General features: G+C 43.2%; 1 protein-coding gene across 3 annotated transcripts; it reads right to left on the reverse strand.

The window, feature by feature from the left end:
* Positions 1 to 826: 826 nt before the first annotated feature.
* Positions 827 to 19,757, reverse strand: Sdhaf2 (succinate dehydrogenase complex assembly factor 2). 3 transcript variants are annotated; one of them, XM_021636112.2, is made up of 5 exons: positions 19,601 to 19,757; positions 13,814 to 14,031; positions 13,620 to 13,729; positions 4,658 to 4,814; positions 827 to 1,116 (listed from the first exon to the last, which is right to left on the reverse strand). In XM_021636112.2, the coding sequence occupies exons 1-4, from the start codon at positions 19,634 to 19,636 to the stop codon at positions 4,684 to 4,686; spliced, it is 495 nt and encodes a 164-aa protein (XP_021491787.2). In that variant the 5' UTR covers positions 19,637 to 19,757; the 3' UTR covers positions 827 to 1,116; positions 4,658 to 4,683. The 3 variants fall into 3 exon arrangements, with proteins under 3 accessions (XP_021491787.2, XP_021491786.2, XP_060242575.1); XM_021636111.2 differs by lacking the exon at positions 827 to 1,116 and having other exon boundaries at positions 4,109 to 4,814; XM_060386592.1 differs by lacking the exons at positions 827 to 1,116; positions 19,601 to 19,757 and adding an exon at positions 19,451 to 19,475 and having other exon boundaries at positions 4,109 to 4,814.
* Between the last annotated feature and the right edge of the window lie 5 nt (positions 19,758 to 19,762).

Here is a 19,762-nt window from a genome sequence, read left to right on the forward strand (position 1 = left end):
TTTAGTTGCAGGGATTTTGATTGAACCCAGATCTACATGTACAACAGGCAAATGCTCAACCACTGAGCCATACCCTGACCCCCATCCCCCAATATCTGCTCTTAACAGCTTTATTCTTGTCACTGTATGTTGCACGCACGCTCACATGTGCACTTGATCTGACATCAGAAGAGGAAGGCAGACGCCTGGAGCTGGAGTTACAGGTGGTTATGAGCTGCCTGATGAGTACTGGAAACTGAACTTAAGTCCTCTGCAAGAAGAGCAATTGCTCTTAACTACTGAGCCATCTCTCTTTCTTATTATGTTCAATTATGGGTCTGTGTGTGATATGTGCACGTGGAGGCCAGAGGTTGGATCCCTCTGGAGCTGAGTTACAGAAAGTTGTGACCGGCCCAACATGGGTGCTAGGAAACAAACTCGAGTCCTCTGCAAGAATGGTAGGCACTGAGCCATCTCTCCAGCCCCCACAGCCAAATGTCCTTATTAGACACCAACAAGCCGTGTATGCAGCGCACACTTGTATTTTGTGTGTGTTTGGGTGTGATAGCAGGGATGTGGGGGTCAGAGGACAACTTGGAGGAGTCAGTTCTCTTCTTCTACCGTGTGGATCCCAGAGATTGACCCAGGTTCTAAGGCTTGGTGGAAAGGACATTTACCAGCTGAGCCATCTCACTGACTTCATTAACACACACTTGTAGTCTCAACATGTGGGAGGATTGGAGGTTTAGGTCATATCAAGTTCAAGGCCAGCCTGGGCTACAACAGGCTCCATCGAGAGAGAGAGAGAGAGAGAGAGAGAGAGAGAAACAAAAACAAAGATACATGCTGTGCTGGCTAGTCACATAAAATGGTGTGCCTAGTTTATATTTTAAAATACTCTTATTGAGCAGGAAATCTCTAAATTCAGGTGTGGCCTGGGATCAGGCTTTAATGCTTTTCATCATTGTGGGTGAGAATTCTCTGCACATTTCCACTTTTCAAGACTGACCGTCTCAGCTTAGATATCTACATTTCTTCCAATGGACTGATTTTTTTTTGTTTCTTAATTCCTCTTTGGAAACAGGATCTCACTGTGTTGCTCAGGCTGGCCCATGACTCCCAGACTCCAGCACTTCTCTGTTGAGTAGAAAGGAAGACAGATTTGTAGCTCCAGGCATGGATAAATGTTTCTCAAAAAGAGTGCCTCTGCCTAAAGCTATCCACACAGCCTTCCTAGGTTGGGGAAGAGGCTTACACAGAGCTTGCTGGGGAACTCAGGTGCCATCAGGTGCTTTGGCTAGCATCTGGACAGTCTCATCGAGTGGCTGATGGGCTATATTATCAAGGGGAACTTTCAGCTTTCCAGTCTTACCGACCTGCTCACCATATAAGGTTGCTTGGCTTACTTTAGCCTAAGAATGAGTGTCCTCACTGGTGTTGGTGTGCCTGCACATGTGTTTGTGTGAGTGGGTTCGCACACATGTATGCAAGGGCCAGAAGCTGACATCCAGTGTCGTCTTCAGTTGCTCTTCACCTCATTTTTTGAGACACGGTTTTATTCTGTAACCCTGGCTTGGCTGGTATTTAACTATGCAGCCTGGGCTAAACTTGAACTCACAGCTATCCATCTCAGTCTCCTGAATACTAGGTTTACAGGCAGGTATCACCATGACTGGCTTTGGACTTATATTACAAAGCTCTCCTCTCCCTGTCCAGCCTCCAAGTAGCAAATGGACTGAAGGATGCGTGGGAAGCTCTCAACCATCTCAGGAGACTCCTTCCCCGAAGATGCTTAAAAATATCAGCTAGATTGTGCCACTGTCACCTCAGCTGGGGCTGAAGAAACTGAACTTCAGATGGTGCTTCAAGCCAGTAAGAGGTGCCTCTTCAATTGTAGCCACTTACCTGTCATGGAAAGCATGGGTACAACTGAAAACAATGAAGAGCTGATGAGAAGGAAGCAGCCTGGACCTGGTGTGATGTGTCTGCAGGAGCCCGTGCAAGGGGATTCACAGGTCCACTTCAGAGCCGTCAGGGTAGGTCAGACACTCATGTGCCTGGCGCAGGCTCTGAATGAGGTCAGTGAGCAGCAACGTGTCAAACTGAGAACAATGAGTCTAGTTGCTGGCTCCAGCAATATGTTTATTAATTTTTTTAAAAAATGCACTGTAGCTGGCCTAGTTTCACTTAATGTCTAATAAAAGGGAAAAATGTTTACATAGCATCCTCGGGCTTGAACACTGAGCAGTTGAAGCTAGCAAGATCCTTCACTCTCAAAGATGACATAAGCCAGCAGGCTGGAAGGAAAACAATTCCTTTAGAAGCATGCCATTCCCAGATGCAAGTGACAGCAGCTGAACACTATGTGAAATAAGAAATGAGGGTAAGAAGGGATCAGAGCCGAGGTGGGGAGCACACTGAGCGGTTGGCTTCTGGGGCTCGTTGTAGAACATGCCCAGGGTAAATGGGAAAGGTGCTACGCGATTCCTGCGCACTCCTTACAGCCCAGATGCCTCTATTTATAACCCTGCCCGTTAGCACTCCCCCACAGGGCATCAGAAGCCCAAACAAAGGGCCAGCATCTCTGTAAGCTCCTGCTTCTACTCCCCAGGTCTCATGCCCATTCCTTCCTTGAGTGCTAGACTTTTCCATCAAAGGACCTGTCACAGGGGTAGGGTTTTTTTTTTCCCCCTTTCATTTCCATTCTGCTAAAGCACATTGTGGTTACTTTAATAGGTCAGCCTCTTGACTTTCAGGTAAGACTGCCCTGCATGTATGCATGCAGATGACAACAGGCAATATGTTAGAAGACAGCCTCTAAATCTCAGGGTAAGGCTTTGAGCAAAGGCTCAATCTTCCTATGGTATCCTGTGTGCAGGGCACCATTGAAGTATTACCTATTATAGCTCCTAGCAATCTTGAGACTGAAGTGATTATCACCCTTAGTTAGAAACCAAAGCTTAGGCCAGTGAGTTTATCCAACAGCTAAACAATGAAGCAAAGGCCTAAACTCACAACCATCATGCTACAGTGCTTCTTCCTTTACCAGAGCTGCTCTAGGTGGCCAAGGTGGAGGAATCGCTTCACTTTGGGAAGCACCTGGTGGCCTCCTACTCACCACCGAGAAACACACAGCTTGTGTCTCAGAACTGTCATTTATTTACTTGCCTTCAATTTCCCAGTGCAATATCCAGAAGTGAAGATTAGTACTAATTATTAGCAGTAAAGCTGTGCTGTCTAGCAGAAAATTTGTGGGCTTTGGATATAGGTTAAACAGTAATAAATTCCAGCTTTTTTCTTTTATTTTTCATGATTTATTTATTTTTAAGTGCATTGGTGTTTTGCCTGCATGTATGTCTGTGTGAGGGTGTCAAATCTTCTGGGACTGGAGCTACAGACAGGTGTGAACTCCCATATGAGTGCTAGGAATTGAACCCAGGTACTCTGGAAGAATATCCAGTGCTCTTAAACACTGAGCCATCTCTCCAGCTTCAAATTCTGGCTTTTTGATCATGGATGTATTACTGACTTCTTCCAGAGTAACTCTCTTATCTATAACAGGCCTAATGCTATCTGTCTGTGGAAGTGCTATGAGTTAACTGACAGCTGGTTCCCCCACTTCCCTCCCCAGCCAGGGAAATTTTTTCTTCTTTGCCTACAGTTCTTATAGGTACCAACCCATGCTTATGAGTTCTGGCCTGCTTTATCTGGCCAACACTTTCACACACCAACCAGAGTGACTTCCTCTCCTCAGCTGAGGACAGAGCTCCTGCAGGGAGAAAACCTTGAGCTATGCATAGCCTTCCTAGCTACTTCATTCTAACAGTGTGGTCCAGGCTGACCTCAACCCCACTATATAGACTAGGTTGGCTTGGCCTTAAACTCTTAATGATGTTCCTACCTCAGTTCTCCAAGGGCTGGGATTATAGGCATGACTTATGACACCCGGTTAATATGATACTTTATGTGTCATTAATTTTGTTTAACTAAAATAATTTGAAAGGCTTGTAGAAATGAGGAGGGAAATTTGCCACAGTACCAAAGGTCAGAAAACTTATGACTATAAGCTTGTAAAACCCCATTATAAACATGACTATGGGTTGCAAAGAAACAGACAAAATGAAGATAATTGTGAGGGTTAGAGAACTGTCAATTCCTTTCTCTTGATATCTTTCAATATTTAATTATCTTTCAGTTTACAATGTGCATGTTGTGAAGAAAATCTGATGAGGATGTCGACTTAGGCAGCGTGCCCACATCATTCCTGCTTGGTGTGGAATTCAGCTTGCTGTGCCTTTGATGGGCTCAGTTCAGGGGCTTGGATCGGCCTTCTTTGGCAAAAGAACTGTATCACGTTGGAAGGGGGCAGTTTAACAAAGCCCAGAGCCACTGGGTGGAGGAGGGCGGGGTGGGCTGCTCTTTGTATAATGGCTGTGTCTTTTGTACTGTTGGGGCCAAAGCAGCTGATTTGCTTCCCTTACAGTGCCCTCTTGTGGCAGACCTGCATCACAGCACAGCAGCCGGGTAAGGAGTCTGACCTGTGCTGTACAGATAAGCACAGGTTAGAATGAGTCATCTTGCACATTATATGTCTGTCCTGGAAGAGAGGTTCAAGTGCCTAAGGAGAAGCAGGAAGCCAAGGTCAGTACCAGAAGCAGTTTCAGAAGCATATACTGACCATCATGGCAGAGAGTGGCAGACAGCTTAACGAGGCTTTTCAAAGAGATAGTCTAGATCTGGAGCACGTAGTCTCTGCTCTTTGTTTTTGTTTTTGGTGAACTCTCTGAGCAGTTCCATCACTTCATTTTCAAATATTTCTGGAGCTGGTTTTGCTTCTGCAACAGAAGGGTGGGCAGAGACAATTGTGCCATAGTCAATGCTCATGTAAAAGATGGAGCTATTATGCTGCATGCAGCACTCGTACCTGTAGAATCCCAGCACCTATGAGGCTAAGGCAGGATGATTAGTGCAAGTTCAAGACCAGCCTGGGCCACAGAGTGAGTTCCAGACTAGCCTATCTCAAAAAACAAAAACAATCTGGAGAGATGGCTCAGCCATTATTAGAGCTTGTTGCTCTAGAGGGGACTACAGAGCTCTTCCCAGCACCCATATCAGGCTGCTCACAACTACCTGTAACTCCAATTCCAGAAGATCTCCCTCTTCAGGCCACCCACAGACACCTACACACATATACCAATAAAAATGAAAACTAAATCTTAAATGTCAGCAAAGACTCAATGGATAAAGATACTTGCCACCAAGCCTGATAACCTGAGTTCAATCCCTGGATCCCCACATGGTAGAAAGAATCAACTCCCACAAGTTATCCTGTGACCATGTACATACATAGACAAACACACACATGCAATATAAAAATAATTTTTTTAAAGAAAAAGTAAGTCTTTTTTTTTTTTTTTTTAATCTAAAAGCAAACAACAACAAAAAGCAAGCTAAAATGGCAATGGCCAAGAACCACAGAATGATAAATAGACCATGGGCCATCTCCATTCTTCCTCCAGATACTCTAGGCTACATCAGGGCTGGCAAAATGTGTTGGCCTATACTTGTAGTGTTGTTAGTACAGCTGCTCTCATTTGCTTGCATTATGATCCAGGCTACTTTGTATTACAATGGCAGAGCTGAGAAACCACAAAGCTCATATGGCCTCATGATTAAAATATTTACTATCTGGTCTTGAAGGAACAAACCTGATGACCCTTGGCTTGTGCAATCTTGGTTATACTGCTTTGCTTTGCTTTGCATTTGGCCTCAGTTGTCTTCTGGGTACGTACACTGAGTAGTTTTCCCCTTATCTGTGGTTTTACCATCTACAGTATCATTTACCTTGGATCCTCTACAGTTTGACGAATACTAAATCCCAGAAATAATTTGTGAGTTTTAAACATGTTTTTCTTAGTAGGCTGATAAATTCTTAAACCATCCTGCTCTGTCCACCTTGCACATGAATCATTTGTCCCATGTATCCACATTGTATATGCTACCCATTCATTAGTCATTTAGACACCTCTATTTTGGGAATATAGTAATTGTATAAGTATTGCAGGCTTATGTTTAAATAACCATATTTCTTTTTTTGTTTGTTTGTTTGTCTTTGAGGCAAGGTTTCTTCGTGTATCCCTGGCTGTCCTGGAACTCACAGATGTCCACCTGCCTACTGAGTGTTGGGATTAAAGGTATGAGCCACAATTGCCCATTTTTGTTTTTGTTTTGTTTTTTGAGCTCTGGCTGTCCTGAAACCTACTAGGTAGACCAAGCTGGCCTCAGACAGACAGAGATCCATCTGCTTCTGCTTCCTGAGTTCTGGGATTAAAGACATGAGCCACTATGTATGGTTATGTAGCCATAAATAAATAAATAAATAAATAAATATATTTTTTAAATTCAGTAAGAAACCCAAAGCGCAACAGTGATGCAAAGACGGCACTGGGGCACAGACATGGGTGAACAGGTTAGTTCTGGCACTGTGTACCAGGTAACACTGCAGGGCATATGGGGAAAAGCAAGGGTTACATACAGCTTGGTATCATCCAGTTTCAGAAATCTACTGAGGATTTTAGAATGAATTCATTACAAATAAAGAGAGACTACAGCACTGTATTTCCTCTTTTGTATTTTGTGGTGCTGGCGACTGAACCCAAGTGGGCCCGCATGCATGCTATACAAGTGTTTTGTCACCGAGCTCCATTTCCAGCCCTCTCACTCTAAGCTACAAACTTCCGGAAATAAAAGCTCTGCTTCTTCCTTCCATCAGGTAAGGATTTTTGGTTATAAGTGACAGGAATTAACCATTGTAAACTTAAGTAAATGGGAAGAAATGAAAGACCCATAGAATGAGCATACACCTGCAGAATGAGATAGATGTTAGTGGACACTCAACAAGGCAACAAGAACAAGAATGCCAATTTTGTCTAGTGGCAGGAGTCCAGCAGCACTTGTCACCTTCATCCTCTCTTTTCACCCTAGAGATTGTTGTTTAAGATGCCAATTATAAGCAAACCCTCCTACCAGCAAAGCTTAGGTGGCAGGCTCCAGAAGACTAAATAAAATGTCAGAACGAATCATTTTAAACCAAGACAGATTCTGTTGCCCAGAGCCTGACACCCAGTGAGTGTTCTGGGTGTTTTGTTGTTATTTTGGATTTGGGGGTTTAAATTTTTTTTTCCTTAATATTTCTTTTTTCTGTATGAGTGTTTTACTTGCAGTTATATGTATGTACCATGCACATGACTGGTGCCACGCAAAGGCCAAAAGAAAGCAACAGATCTCCAGGAACTGGAATTACAGCTGTTTGTGAGCAACCATGTAAGTGCTTAAAACAAAACCTATGTTTCAGCAAGAAAAGCATGTGCTCTTAATCATGAAGTCATCTCCCCAGCCCCTATTTCACTTTTAAAAATTGTATTTCTGTGTGTATATGCAGGTACTTGCATGCTATAGTATGGCTGTGGAGTTGGTTCTCTCTTCCCATCTTGTTTCTGTGCTGGATATTCTAGGCTGGCTGGCCTACCAGCTTCCAGAGGATTTGTTGTTAAGAGTGCTGGCATTACAGATATGTACCACTTGGATAGGTGTGAGCCTTTATTCTAGCACAAAAGCAAGTAGATCACTGTGAGTTCAAGGCTAGCCACAGCTGCATAATGAGACCCTGTCTCAACAAACAAGTAGCAACAACAAACAATAAAAAACATGCTCCACTGCATGAGTTTTTACATGAGTTTTAGGGATACAACCCAGGTCCTCGGGCTTTTGAGGCAAGTATGTTCACCTACTAAGCCACATGGGAGGAACAGCCCAGGCATGTTCTGGGTTTTGTGTGACAGTCAAACCCAGAAGTTTTAGGATTCCCTTTAAAATGTAAGTTCTTGTCTGTTTGTATTACACCCATTGGCTCCTCCTGTCACAGCTGAACAAGTGCTCATATCCAGTTTCCTGGTTGATGGCCTTCTCTTCCTTACTCCTTATACTTTGCTGTGCTATGACCTCAATGCTGACAATGTCAAGAAAAATCATATTTGTTCTCAGGCTTTTTCTTACTGTTAAAAGTGCATATGGTATCCTTTCCAACTTAACAGGCAAAGGCAGGCAGATCTCTGTGAGTTCAAGGCCAGTCTGTTCCAGTGAGTTCCAGACTATCCAAGGCTACATAGTGAGACCCTGTCTCAAACAAACAAACTAACTAAAACTTTTTGTAACTTAAAAAAAAAAAAAATCTGCTACATCTTAAGCAACTATTCAAAGCCTAGTATGGGCTGGCCTAAGAATGGAAGACTCTGGCAGGGCCCACACTCCCAAGTGGAGCTGGCATCATTCAGAGGCTCTTTCTCACAAGCCTCCCCTACATATGCCCTGATGAAGTCTGGGCTCAGAATAGGAGGCCAGGAGGAGCACATTCCGATTGGTCAAAGACCATGGCTCTCAACTGGGACCCTCTCTCAGAAAAAACAAAGGTAAATTTGTAACTGACAACAGGTAAGTCAACCCTGTTTGTCTGATATGGGCTGCAGAAAGAGTCAAAGGAGAATAAGAAACAAAACAAAACAAAACCCAACATGTAGGTCTGAGGGTGGGACAGTATCACTGAGCAATCCCACTTCTAGCTCTGAGAACCAGGCTATAACAGTTGTCTGAGACCAAAGCTGGACAAGAACAAGAGAAAAGGCTGTCCTCACTACCCCTCAACTAGCAAGGCCACATGGAAGGCACAGGACTCTAGCACTGCAGAAGGCCAGAGTAGGCAGAAAGACTCCTTCTGAAGTCCAGACACAGGAAGGCTAAAGGCTAGAAGTGGAAGAGAAACACTGAAAATCCTCTTTGGAAACAACTTCTGCCCCAGCACACCATTACATAGGGCTGCTGTGGTCCTGAACATAACCTCAGCAAACTCATAATTAGACTGAGCCTAACTGCCAAGCTCACTAACTTGATTCCCTACACTAACAGCCTAGATGCTGCATGGCTTCTCAAGACACAAATCTATCTTGGTCTCCAATGTTTAACCTATGGTATCTAACATTGAGTTAGACATGGGTGTGTTGGCACATACCTATAATCTTAGCACTGGCAAAACTGAGGCAGAAGGATCAAGAATTTAAAACCAAAGTCAAGTCAGGTGGAGCTTGCCTTTAATTCCAGCACTCTGGAGGCCAAGGTAGGCAGATCTTTGTTAGTTTCAGGATAGCCAGGGCTACACAGTGAGATCCTGTCTCAAAAGAAAAAACAACAACAACAAAACAAAAACAACAAAAAAGAATTTGAATCCTGAGACCTCATCTCAAAAAGCTAACAGGGCTCAGGAAACAGTAAGTGAATAAAGTACCTGACATGAGCATGAGGGCCTACATTAGACTATCCAGAACTCACATAAAGCCACGCATGGAAGCACACATATGCAATCTCGGTGCTCCTTCATCAAGGCAGAGAATCCCTGGAAGCACCTAGCAAACTAGGCAAAGCTGTTTGCTCTGTTTGAATTCCATTCCCAAAACCCATATAAAGGTAAGAGAACTAACTTCACATTCAGACCTGCACATGCACACTGCAACACATGTATATGTCTCTCTTTCTCACACACACATGCATACTTTTTCTTAAAGCAAGCAAACAAACAAAACAAATGTGATGCAGGGGCTAGAAAGATGGCTCAGGACTCAAGAGCATACACTGCCTTTCCAGAGGACCCACGTTTGAGTCCAGCATCTGTGTCAGGTAGCTCACAACCAATTGTACTCCTCCTCTGGGGGATCCAAAGCCTTTGGCCTCCACTGACACCTGCACCTACATGTGGCAGACAGACAGACAAACAGACAGACAGACAGACAGACACACACACACACACACACACACACACAATGAAAAATAAACCCAGAAAGAGGGAAAATTCAACAAGAAAGCAAAAAATTAAACAGACTCAGGGATAACTTATGTCAGGACTCCCAGTAAGAACTTAAAGTAATAATGACTAATGTCAAAAGCTCCAGTGGAAAAAACAGGCAAAATGTAAGAACAGATGAGGAATCTAGCAGGGAGCTAGAGAGTCTAAATGTCATAAGAAACACTAAAAATAAAATCACAGCAGCAGCGGCAATGCAAAATGACTTCAAGAGGCTCATTGTGACATCTGATACAATTAAAGAAAGAATCAGTGAAGATAGGCCAAGAGATGCTGCAAAATACAAAAGACCCAAACTGTTTCACAAAGAGAAGAGAGAAGCACAGAGAATAGACGCCAAGAACCGCGGATACAAGTTGTTCAAAGTGCAGTGAGAACTGCAAAAGGAAAAGAGAGCATGAAGGAGACTGAAAAATCTCCCAACAATAACCCAAGACATAAAAACCCAGATTCAACATACCAAAACAAACACCCAGACAATATGGCTCTCGCCAGGATGGGGACTGTTCCTCTAAGGACAATGTCCCCCATGTATCTCCAGCTTGGTGATATTGGGCGGTAGTAGAAACTTTGGGGTCCTAGAAAGTCTTCAGTCACTGGAGATACAATCTCAAAAGAAAATAATAAGATCCAGGCCCTCCCTTCCCTGTCTCCAACACACCTGACAATGCTTCCTGGCCAGGAAGTGACCATTGCTTGTAACACACTTGCTGCATCATGTGCCTCACTTATGTACCTTACTTCTGGAGCCCAGCACCCAGAGACTCAACTCGCGAAACTGTGAGCCAACCAAACCTTTTCTAAACTGAGCCTGGTGGCATACATCTGTAATTCTAGCTACTCAGGAGCCTGAGGCATGAGGTTTGGTGGAGGCTTAGGGGTTTAGGGCTAGCCTGGGCAGCACAGCAAGATCTCATCTCCTAAAGTTTTAAAGTGTCTTTTTAATTTTGGATTTTTTTTTTTTTTGTAAGCATGTTAGTGTATTGCCTGTGTGTATATGTATATCACATGTGTGCCTGGAACCAATGGAGGCCAAAAGTGGGTGTCAGAACTCCCAGAACTAGAGTTACATGCTGACAGCCTGGCAAAACAAGTCCACCTTTATGAAGTCTGAACGAACAAACAAACAAACAAACAAACAAACCTGTGAGCCTTCAGTTTCATACCCAAAGCAGATAATTCAAAGCAGCCAATTTGTGCTACAAGTAATAGTAAAGAAATTTCAGCAGAGGGATTATGGTGGGATAGGAACAGAAATTTGTATAAAGAAACAACCACCTTCAGAAACAGCCAAAATTAATGATAGTAGAACATATATTTTGAATTATTTTCCTTTACTGCCCACAGTAAAACAAGAGAAATGTATTCCAGGCTGAGAGGAAAGGTCAAAGTAAAAGAATGGCAGCAGCACAATAGCTGAGGCCGTGGCAGGTTGGCACCCTCATAAAGGCCTTGTAAAGGCCTTACGTTATACATGAGGCTCACATGTCTTGCAATCCGACTATGATTAATTAAAGCTGTACACTGTGAACCCAGCAGCAATCATTAAAAACCTATAAGGATATAAATAAACCAAGAGTGGCAATAACCTCCCAACACACAAACATAAAACAAATAAGAGGAGAAAGAAACAAAGAACAGATGAAAGAAACAAGGAACTACCAAAAATAGTAGCGTTTAATTCAAACACACTGAGAATTTGGTAAATATAAAAGGTCTAAACACACTAGTGAAAAGCAGAGACCATCAGGTGCAAATCCAGTTCCAGGGAATCAGACACCCTCATACAGACAAACACGCAGGCAAAACACCAATTCACATAAAATAAAATAGATATATTCTAAACTATGGCTAGCTGCCTATTTTTATAATGGCTTGTAAGTGAAAAATAATTTTTATTTTTTATTTTGAGACAAGGTCTCATTATGTAGTCTTGGCTGGTCTCAGGCTCAGAGATCCGTCTGCCTCTGCCTCCCAAGTGCTGGGATCAAAATGTGTGCACCACCATGACCAGCAAGAATGATTTTTAAATGGTTGAGGGGGAAAAGTCAAAAGAATAGTGTTTCATGTTTGGAAAGTATATGAAGTTCAAACCTAGTGTCCATGAGTGACATCTACTAAAACACAGGCACACTTAATTGTAGATACATCTGCTATCTGTAGTTAATCGCACGCTACAGATGCAGTTACAGAGCTATAAGAGACCATATGGCCTGCAGTACCAATATGACCAATATGGCCATATTGTCTGGCCAATATGGATAAAATACGGTATAAAGGTAAACACATTCATAATCCAATGATTCTTCTGGGTAGAAAGAAAGAAAACCTGAAATCTATGTTCACAAAACCTGTACACAGATGCTTATGATGGCTTTGGTCATAACTGCCTACAACTGAAAGCCTTAAAATCCCTTTCCTGGTCAATGGATAAACTATGGTATAATCCACACACTGGAACATTATTAAAACAGTACAAAAGAATGAACTATTGGCATAATGTTCTTGTGGAATGTATACAATTTACCCTTACTTGTTCATTCAAATGCTGATTTCTCTACACCACTATCTGGTTTCAATCTGGACATTGCATTGTGATGTTTATTCTAAGCATCACCTGTCTCAAGTTTGTGTAAACCTGCCACCATTTGTTCTCTGTATTGTCAATAAAACAACCAGCCAATGCTGAGCAATGGAGAGAATAGGGTGGGACATCCTTGTCCAGGGAGGGGAGGAGAAAGAAGCAAGTGGGAGAGAGTCTAGAAAGAGATCAGAGAGGAGAGGTCTGAGAGGGAGGACCTGGACCCTAAGGGGGCTGGGATGGAAATATCTTGAGTTCAAAGCCAGCCAGTGACACACAGTGAGTCACTTCTCAAAACAAAACAAGTGCCTGGACACTAATCCCAGCACTCAGGGAACAGAAACAGACAGATCTCTATGAGTTCAAGGCCAGCCTGGTCTATATAGCAAGTTCCCGGCCAGCCTGGGCTGCACAGTGAGTGCCTGTCTCAAAAGACAAAACAGCCCAAAAATATTGCCTTTACTTTGACACCTTGTGTCTCAACTGAACTGGCTTGTCCTGCAGCAAGCAGCCCAGCTTATTTCACCCGGTTCTCAACCTATTCTTCAACCTTCCCTTTGATCCTGTGAGCTTTACATGCTCACTACTGCAGTCCTTTTTCAGTTGTATTCTGTATGTACCACAAAAAACTTTAACTGAGGGCAGGGAAGGTGCTGGCTGCAAAGCCTGATGACCTTCATTTGATCCTGGGACCCACATGGTGAAAGGGGAAAACCAACTCCTCCAAGTTGTCCTCTGACCTCAATACACATGCGCATGTATGCTAGCTTACACAGGCACGGTAAATAAATAAAAGAACAGATTTTAAAAGAAACAACCGATTAAACAAATTTTGCACATTCTGGAAAAGTTTGAACAGTGTTTGTGTTTGGTATCTATTATATGAATAAAAAGAATAAAAACAGGGCTTGACTTATTAGCATGTCTTAGTTACAGCACTCAGGAGGCAGAGGCAGAGGCAGAGGCCAAGGCGGGCAAATTTTTGTGAGTTCAAGGCTAGCATGGTCTACATAGGATAGCTAAGGACCCTGTCTCAAAAAATAAAAGGAAAACCCACAAAAATACTTGCTAAGATACTAGATATCATTTTAGACTCTCAAATAAGCTCGTTACTCTTGCATCACAAGATGCAGCTTATCATGTGAATACCTGTGGCCCAGTAGTAGATATCCCAGTCATTGCTTGGCTCATTAATCAGGCGATCGTAGAGGTTCAGCTGCTTTTCTGTCATGTTGTGCAGATATTCTTTAGCAAAGAGGCTAAAAATGATTAAAAAAAAAAAATGAGGATGACAAGCTTAGCTTGTCAAAGAGAAGTGACCCCAGAGCCCTCTTCCCCACTACCTAAGGAGAAGGCAGTTCTCCAGCATCCCCCTCTTTCTGCTCTCATAGAGTAATCGAGCTCTTTTGATTTCTATGGATTCATCAGTTCTCTCCTGCCATGGAGGCAAAGGGATTTCAATCATGTCTTTTTGAGAATCTTCTGGGCTGTCACCTCTGTAGAAGCGTCTGAATGATGTCACACTAAGCAAAGGAGACAGCAGGCTGTGCTTTGACAGTACCTGAAACAAACCACAAACATTTTTATAAGACAATGATTACTGTCACTGTTATTTGTTCAACATATAAGGTGCTAAATGCATTAGATCTCACTTAGTCCTTCTGCTGATTCTGGTCCCTTTATAGTCAAGGAACCAGAAACCAATGAATCTAAGGCTTAGAGAGGATAGTCATCCAAATAGAACCACAGACACATGTTCATAAATTGGGCAACACCTCACTCTAGACAAAAGACAGAATGAGTATTTCAGATGTGTGTTAACCTGTCTTTTCAGAAATTATCCCAGCAGAAACACTGTCTTCTTTTGCATTCCTTTAAAACTGTACAGCACAGTTGTATTCCAGTCACTCACCTGTTAAACCCTGAGGACACCTAGATCTCCTAAAGACTCCCAACCTAAGATTACAAACTGTAACATATAATGAGAAGGACTGGGTGATGAACAAACTGTAACATATAATGAGAAGGACTGGGTGATGACTCAGTAGATAAAGTGCTTGCTATGCAAGCATGAGGACCTGAGTTCAGATCCCCAGCACTAGCATAAAAGCCAACCATGGCTGAGAACGACATCAAGCATCAGTAAGTCCAACACAGGTGGATCCCAAAGGCTTGTTGGTCAGGGAGTCTATCCAAAACAAAGAGATCCTATCTGAAGAAATAAAGTGAAAATAAAGTGAAAATAGAGGATGTTGACTTTTGGCCTCCACACATAACAAGAGGCAAGCATTTCCCTCCCTCCCCTCCCCTCCCCTCTCCCTCTCACATACACACATGCGCGCACACACATACATCACACAAATACACAATTTTTAAAAAATACACAATGGTAAGATGGTAATGTCAGCAAGATGGCAGAATAGGAAGCCCCGCATCCTCCTTGCCACCAAACCCTTCCAAGAAAGCACAACATATGAGAAATACTTTAGTAATACTGTTGACCTGCATAAAGACATTAGGGTTAGAATTAGCCTTATGGTGATGCTTAGAACAAGAGTGTAAGAGAGAAGTATAAATATCTGTAACTTTAGCAACACAGTAACTGCTCTAGAAAGCACAAGCAAAACTGGGCGTGCTGGCACTCACCCGTAGTCCCAGCTCTCAGGGAAGCAGAGGCAGGCTGATCTCTGTGAGTTTGAGGCCAGCCTGGTCTACAAAGCAAGTCCAGGACAGTCAAGGCTACACAGAGAAACCCTGTCTCCATAGATAGAGAGATAGATAGATAAATAGAGCAAAGAAAGAAAGAAAGAAAGAAAGAAAGAAAGAAAGAAAGAAAGAAAGAAGGAAAGAAAGAGAAAGCACAAGCAAATGGAGGAGATAATTCACAGATAATAATGACTCAATAATTCACAGACCCATTCTCTTTGTGAGAAGTCTGGAAAACAGGTTCCTGCTCCCCAGGTGAGTGCAACTGCATATGCCACAATCCTGTCTTTCCTAAGCCCCCCAAAGTACAAGATGATGTGGAGAAGCCCAGCACCAGGCTTCTTCCCAGGAGGGAAAGGTGGGACTCCTGGAATGTTAAACAACAGCTTTTGCTTTGGCTGAATCTAAGTGCTACAGCAAAGGGCACCTTTCTGTAGCTGCAGCAGGCAAAGGTGATGGTTTGCACCAGCAGCATTCACTTGCTGTGTTCCACATCCTGCCTTACTGCAGAATAAAAACAAAAACAATAACAACAACAACAAAAACCCCCACAACTCCCAACTTTTCCCTGGGGATACAGAGCTGGGATGTCCATCTAATGCTCCAGTTTCTTGGGGGCTGTCTGTGGGGCTGGGTTTTTTTTCTCTCTTATCTCAGAGCAGCAACAGGACACAGCCCATTCCAGACTCTTAGAGACCACAGAGACCAGGAGAGCTGAGCTGCTTACTTCTGGTGCAGAGGACCATAGCAGACAAAGCAAGACAAAATCTAGTATTGTTTAAGAGCCTCTTCCCCAAGGCTCAGTGAAGATTGGAGTGTATGGCTAATGTTCCGGAGCATAGGGTTGGCAGTGCCTAAGGAAATGGTTGGTTTCTGTTTTGAACAACTTGCAACACTAAATAGAGCCAGCATAGTCTATTAGTCCAGCAGCTACTGAGAATAAGAGAACAGAGCAATCAGCTGTAATCCCAGCAATAGGGAGGCTAGAGCAGGACCACTGTGACACTGCAGGGCCCCTGCGCCTTAAGAACAGGGAGGCAAGGAAGGAAGGAGAGAATTCTGAACAACTTACACTGGTTACTAGGAAGTTACTGATTAAAAACTGATAGAAGGTAAAGGTGCTTGGTGCCAAGCCAGAGGACACAATTTCTATGCCTAGAATACACACATACTAAAGACAGACACACACACATGCGCACACACACGCCCCCACACAATCTTTTTATAAAACAACAACAACAAAGACTGACACTTCCAAAATTTGGAGAAAGAAATGGGTGTTCAGATCAAGAAGCCCAAGAGACTTCAAGGATCATGAACCTAAGGAAATCCACACGAGGCATAACTGTTCAACAAGTTAGAACTGTGCACGTATAAAGAAAGACCACCACATGAGGGCACAATGGAAAAGGGGCTATCTGAGAGCTATGGAGTGAGACCACTAGAGAAAACATCTTCATCCTGGATTCCCAGCCTCCAGAACTTTGAGAATATAAATTTCTGTTGTAAGGTAGCTCCAGTAAATGAATACAGCATGCTGTGAAAGTTCAGTCTAATAAACCTAAGACCAGCATCTCTAAGAAAAGGCACTTAAAAATGCATTTTAAAACATCTTTATGTGTGCAAGAGTGGTGCAGGTGTCTAGGTCAGAGGAATACCCCAGGTGTCAGTTCTTGTCTTCCACCTTGTTTTGAGAGTCTCTTTGTTGTTCTCTGCTGTGTGTGCCAGCCTAGCTGGCCTGTGAGCTCCCAGGGATTCTCTTGTCTCCATCTCATCATAGCAGCACACCATGCTGGCCCTGAACTAGCTAAAGAACCAAGAATGAATGACCTTAAACTTCACATTCTCCTGCCACCAACTTTGGATTGCTAGAACTACAGGCACACATGCCAACTACACTCTGTTGTATGAGAATCAAACCCAGGATGTTCATGCATGATAAGTGTTAAATAGCAATTTCCTCCAGGATAAAGCTTTCCATTTTGGAGGGAAGTGCATTAAGAAACGGATCTCCATCTCCATCTCCTCCTCCTCCTCCTCCTCCTCCTCCTCCTCCTCCTCCTCCAATACATAATCCTAGCTGGCCTGGAACTTGACATCTACATCAGGCTGGTCTCAAACTCAGAGACTCTTCTGCTCTGCCTTATGCCACCACACCCAGCCAATACACAGTATGCTCTAAAGAAAGGTTATATATTCCATCCTACAGGAATGCTCCTTAAGCTCAAGAAGTAAACAATTCAAAGGCTTCAGAAAGTTGCTAAAACTAGCCAGATATATAAGGCCACTACCTCTCCACATATAACTTCAGTTCCAGGGAATCCAACACCCTCTTCAGTTTCAGTGGGTACATGTTCTCTCTTTCTCTCTCTCTCTTTCTCTCCTACATGCGCGCACGCGCGCGCGCACGCGCGCGCGCACACACACACGCACGCACGCACACACACACACACACACACACACACACAAAGTCTTTGGGGCTGGAGAGATGTTTCAGAGGTTAAGAGCAATGGCTGCTCTTCTAAAGTTTCTGAGTTCAATTCCCAGCAACAGCATGGTGCTTCACAACCATCGGTTCCCTCTTCTGGCCTGCAGGTGTACATGCAGGCAGAACACTGTATACATAATAAATAAAATTTTTTTTAAATATTTTAAAATAAGTCTTCAACAAAACTCTGTGGCACCAATACCCATTCACAAGGAGTAAAAAAGCAGTTTTGTATGCAGTTAAAGTTATCAATTTAAGTACACTCAGAGCATATTCAATGTAAATCCCATTATAGCACAAAGAAAATTCCTGTAGAAGATACTCAAAAGAAAATGAGATTACTGAAGCTGAAGAAATAGCTCAGCAGCTAAGAGCATTTACTCTTCTTACAAGTCCCAACACCCACATGAGGTGGCTCTAACCACCGATAACTCCAATTCCAGAAAATCCAACACCCTCTTCTGCTCTGGCCTTCACGGGTACCTATACACTTGTTGACATAAACTCACAAAGGCACATAAACATATGTTCCTATGTTTTTCTATTTCTTTTCATTATTATTATTAGTTACATTTTATTAACTCTGTATCCCAGCTGTATCCCGCTCCCTTATTCCCTCCCAACGTTCATATGTTTTTAATTTAAAGAAAGAAAGTGAAATAGCCTAGCCTGCCAAGGCTCTGGCTTAGCACAATCAACAAAACTGTCAAATGAGATAAAGAACATTATATAGTATTAAGGTTAGCAAGAAAATATAACAATCATAAATATATGTGGGTCTAACAATAGAGCACCGGAATATGTGAATGAAACACTGATAGAAGGGGGAAAAGCAACAAACAGATTTTTTTAAAGATTTATTTATTATGTACATAGTGTTCTGCTTGCATGTATGCCAACATGCCAGAAGAGGGCACCAGATCTCATTACAGATGGTTGTGAGCCATCATGTGGTTGCTGGGAATTGAACTCAGGACCTCTGGAAGAGCAGCCAGGGCTCTTAACCTATGAGCCATCTCTCCAGCCCAACTAACAGATTTTAATGCCACATTTTCAATAAGGAATAGGACATCCAGACAGGGAATCAATCCTAGACAACCAGAATAACACTCCAGGCTAAGTATATCTGTGATAAACAGACATTCCACACAAGAGAACATACATTCCTGTCAAATGCACAGATGAACATGCCCAGGAGGTCACAAGTTGCCACAAAACAAGTCTTGACAAATTTAAGATAAACTATACCATCTTTCAACAACACTAGCATAAAACCAGAAACAGCTTACAAAAACCGGAAAAATTCACGACCATGCAGACATTTAAAACCACACATTTGAACAACCAAAATGTCAGAGTAATGAAACTTTTTTTTAAAATATCGAGGCAAATTAAAGTCCACCATACAAAAAGTGGAGATGGGATCAAAATAGTACCAAGATGTGAGTTTCTAGTGGCAAATGCCTACGCTAATAATAATAATAAGCTAAGTGTGTTGGTTCACGCCTAAAATCCCAGGACTTGGGAGGATGAGACAGGAGAATTGCGAGTTTGAAGACGGCCTTAGCAACAAATCAAGAGCGGCTAAAACACGGGGAGAAGAAGTCGCCGAAGACTTTAAGAATAGGTAGCTAGAAGGGGGCTTTCCGTGGAGGTTAGGCAGTTGTGCCTCGGGACGTAAGTGAGATCTGAGTTGGACCTCGCACGATGACTGGTCACTTAGCCACATATTGCCAAGTATTCTCACTCGAGCACCCCGTGGACTCAGCAAAGAATGGAAAATGACCTGCATGTTCAGAGCCAGTGTGCAACTCGCCTTTAGGGACCTTTCCCTGGGCTATGGGTTGAACTCTCCCTCCAGTCTCCACGACACAGCGCAGGACCAAACAGTCCTAACGGCAGCCCACCCTGGACGGTAAAGCTTCGGCTCTCTCACCCGCGCCAGCGTCGGGATCAAGGTGACAACCGCCATTTCTCCCAACAGCAAAGGAAACTGGAAACCGCGCCACTTCCGGGAACTGTCAGCGGTTGATCTGCGGACTTCACCGGCGGAGGTGGACCCCAAGCCGGAAGACCCGTCTCAGCGTATGGCGGAAGT

This window comes from Meriones unguiculatus, chromosome 1 (assembly GCF_030254825.1).
Source record: "Meriones unguiculatus strain TT.TT164.6M chromosome 1, Bangor_MerUng_6.1, whole genome shotgun sequence".
Lineage (NCBI taxonomy): Eukaryota > Metazoa > Chordata > Mammalia > Rodentia > Muridae > Meriones > Meriones unguiculatus.

What these genes read in the sequence shown, in the direction of transcription:
- Sdhaf2 (XM_021636112.2), bottom strand. Translation starts at nt 19,636, where the DNA reads ATGGCGGTTGTCACCTTGATCCCGACGCTGGCGCGG. An exon ending in GAGAACTGCCTTCTCCTTAG is followed by an intron (nt 13,730 to 13,813) that starts GTAGTGGGGAAG and finishes AATCATTTTTAG; the next exon opens with CCTCTTTGCTAAAGAATATC. An exon ending in TATCTACTACTGGGCCACAG is followed by an intron (nt 4,815 to 13,619) that starts GTATTCACATGA and finishes CTTCTGTTGCAG; the next exon opens with AAGCAAAACCAGCTCCAGAA.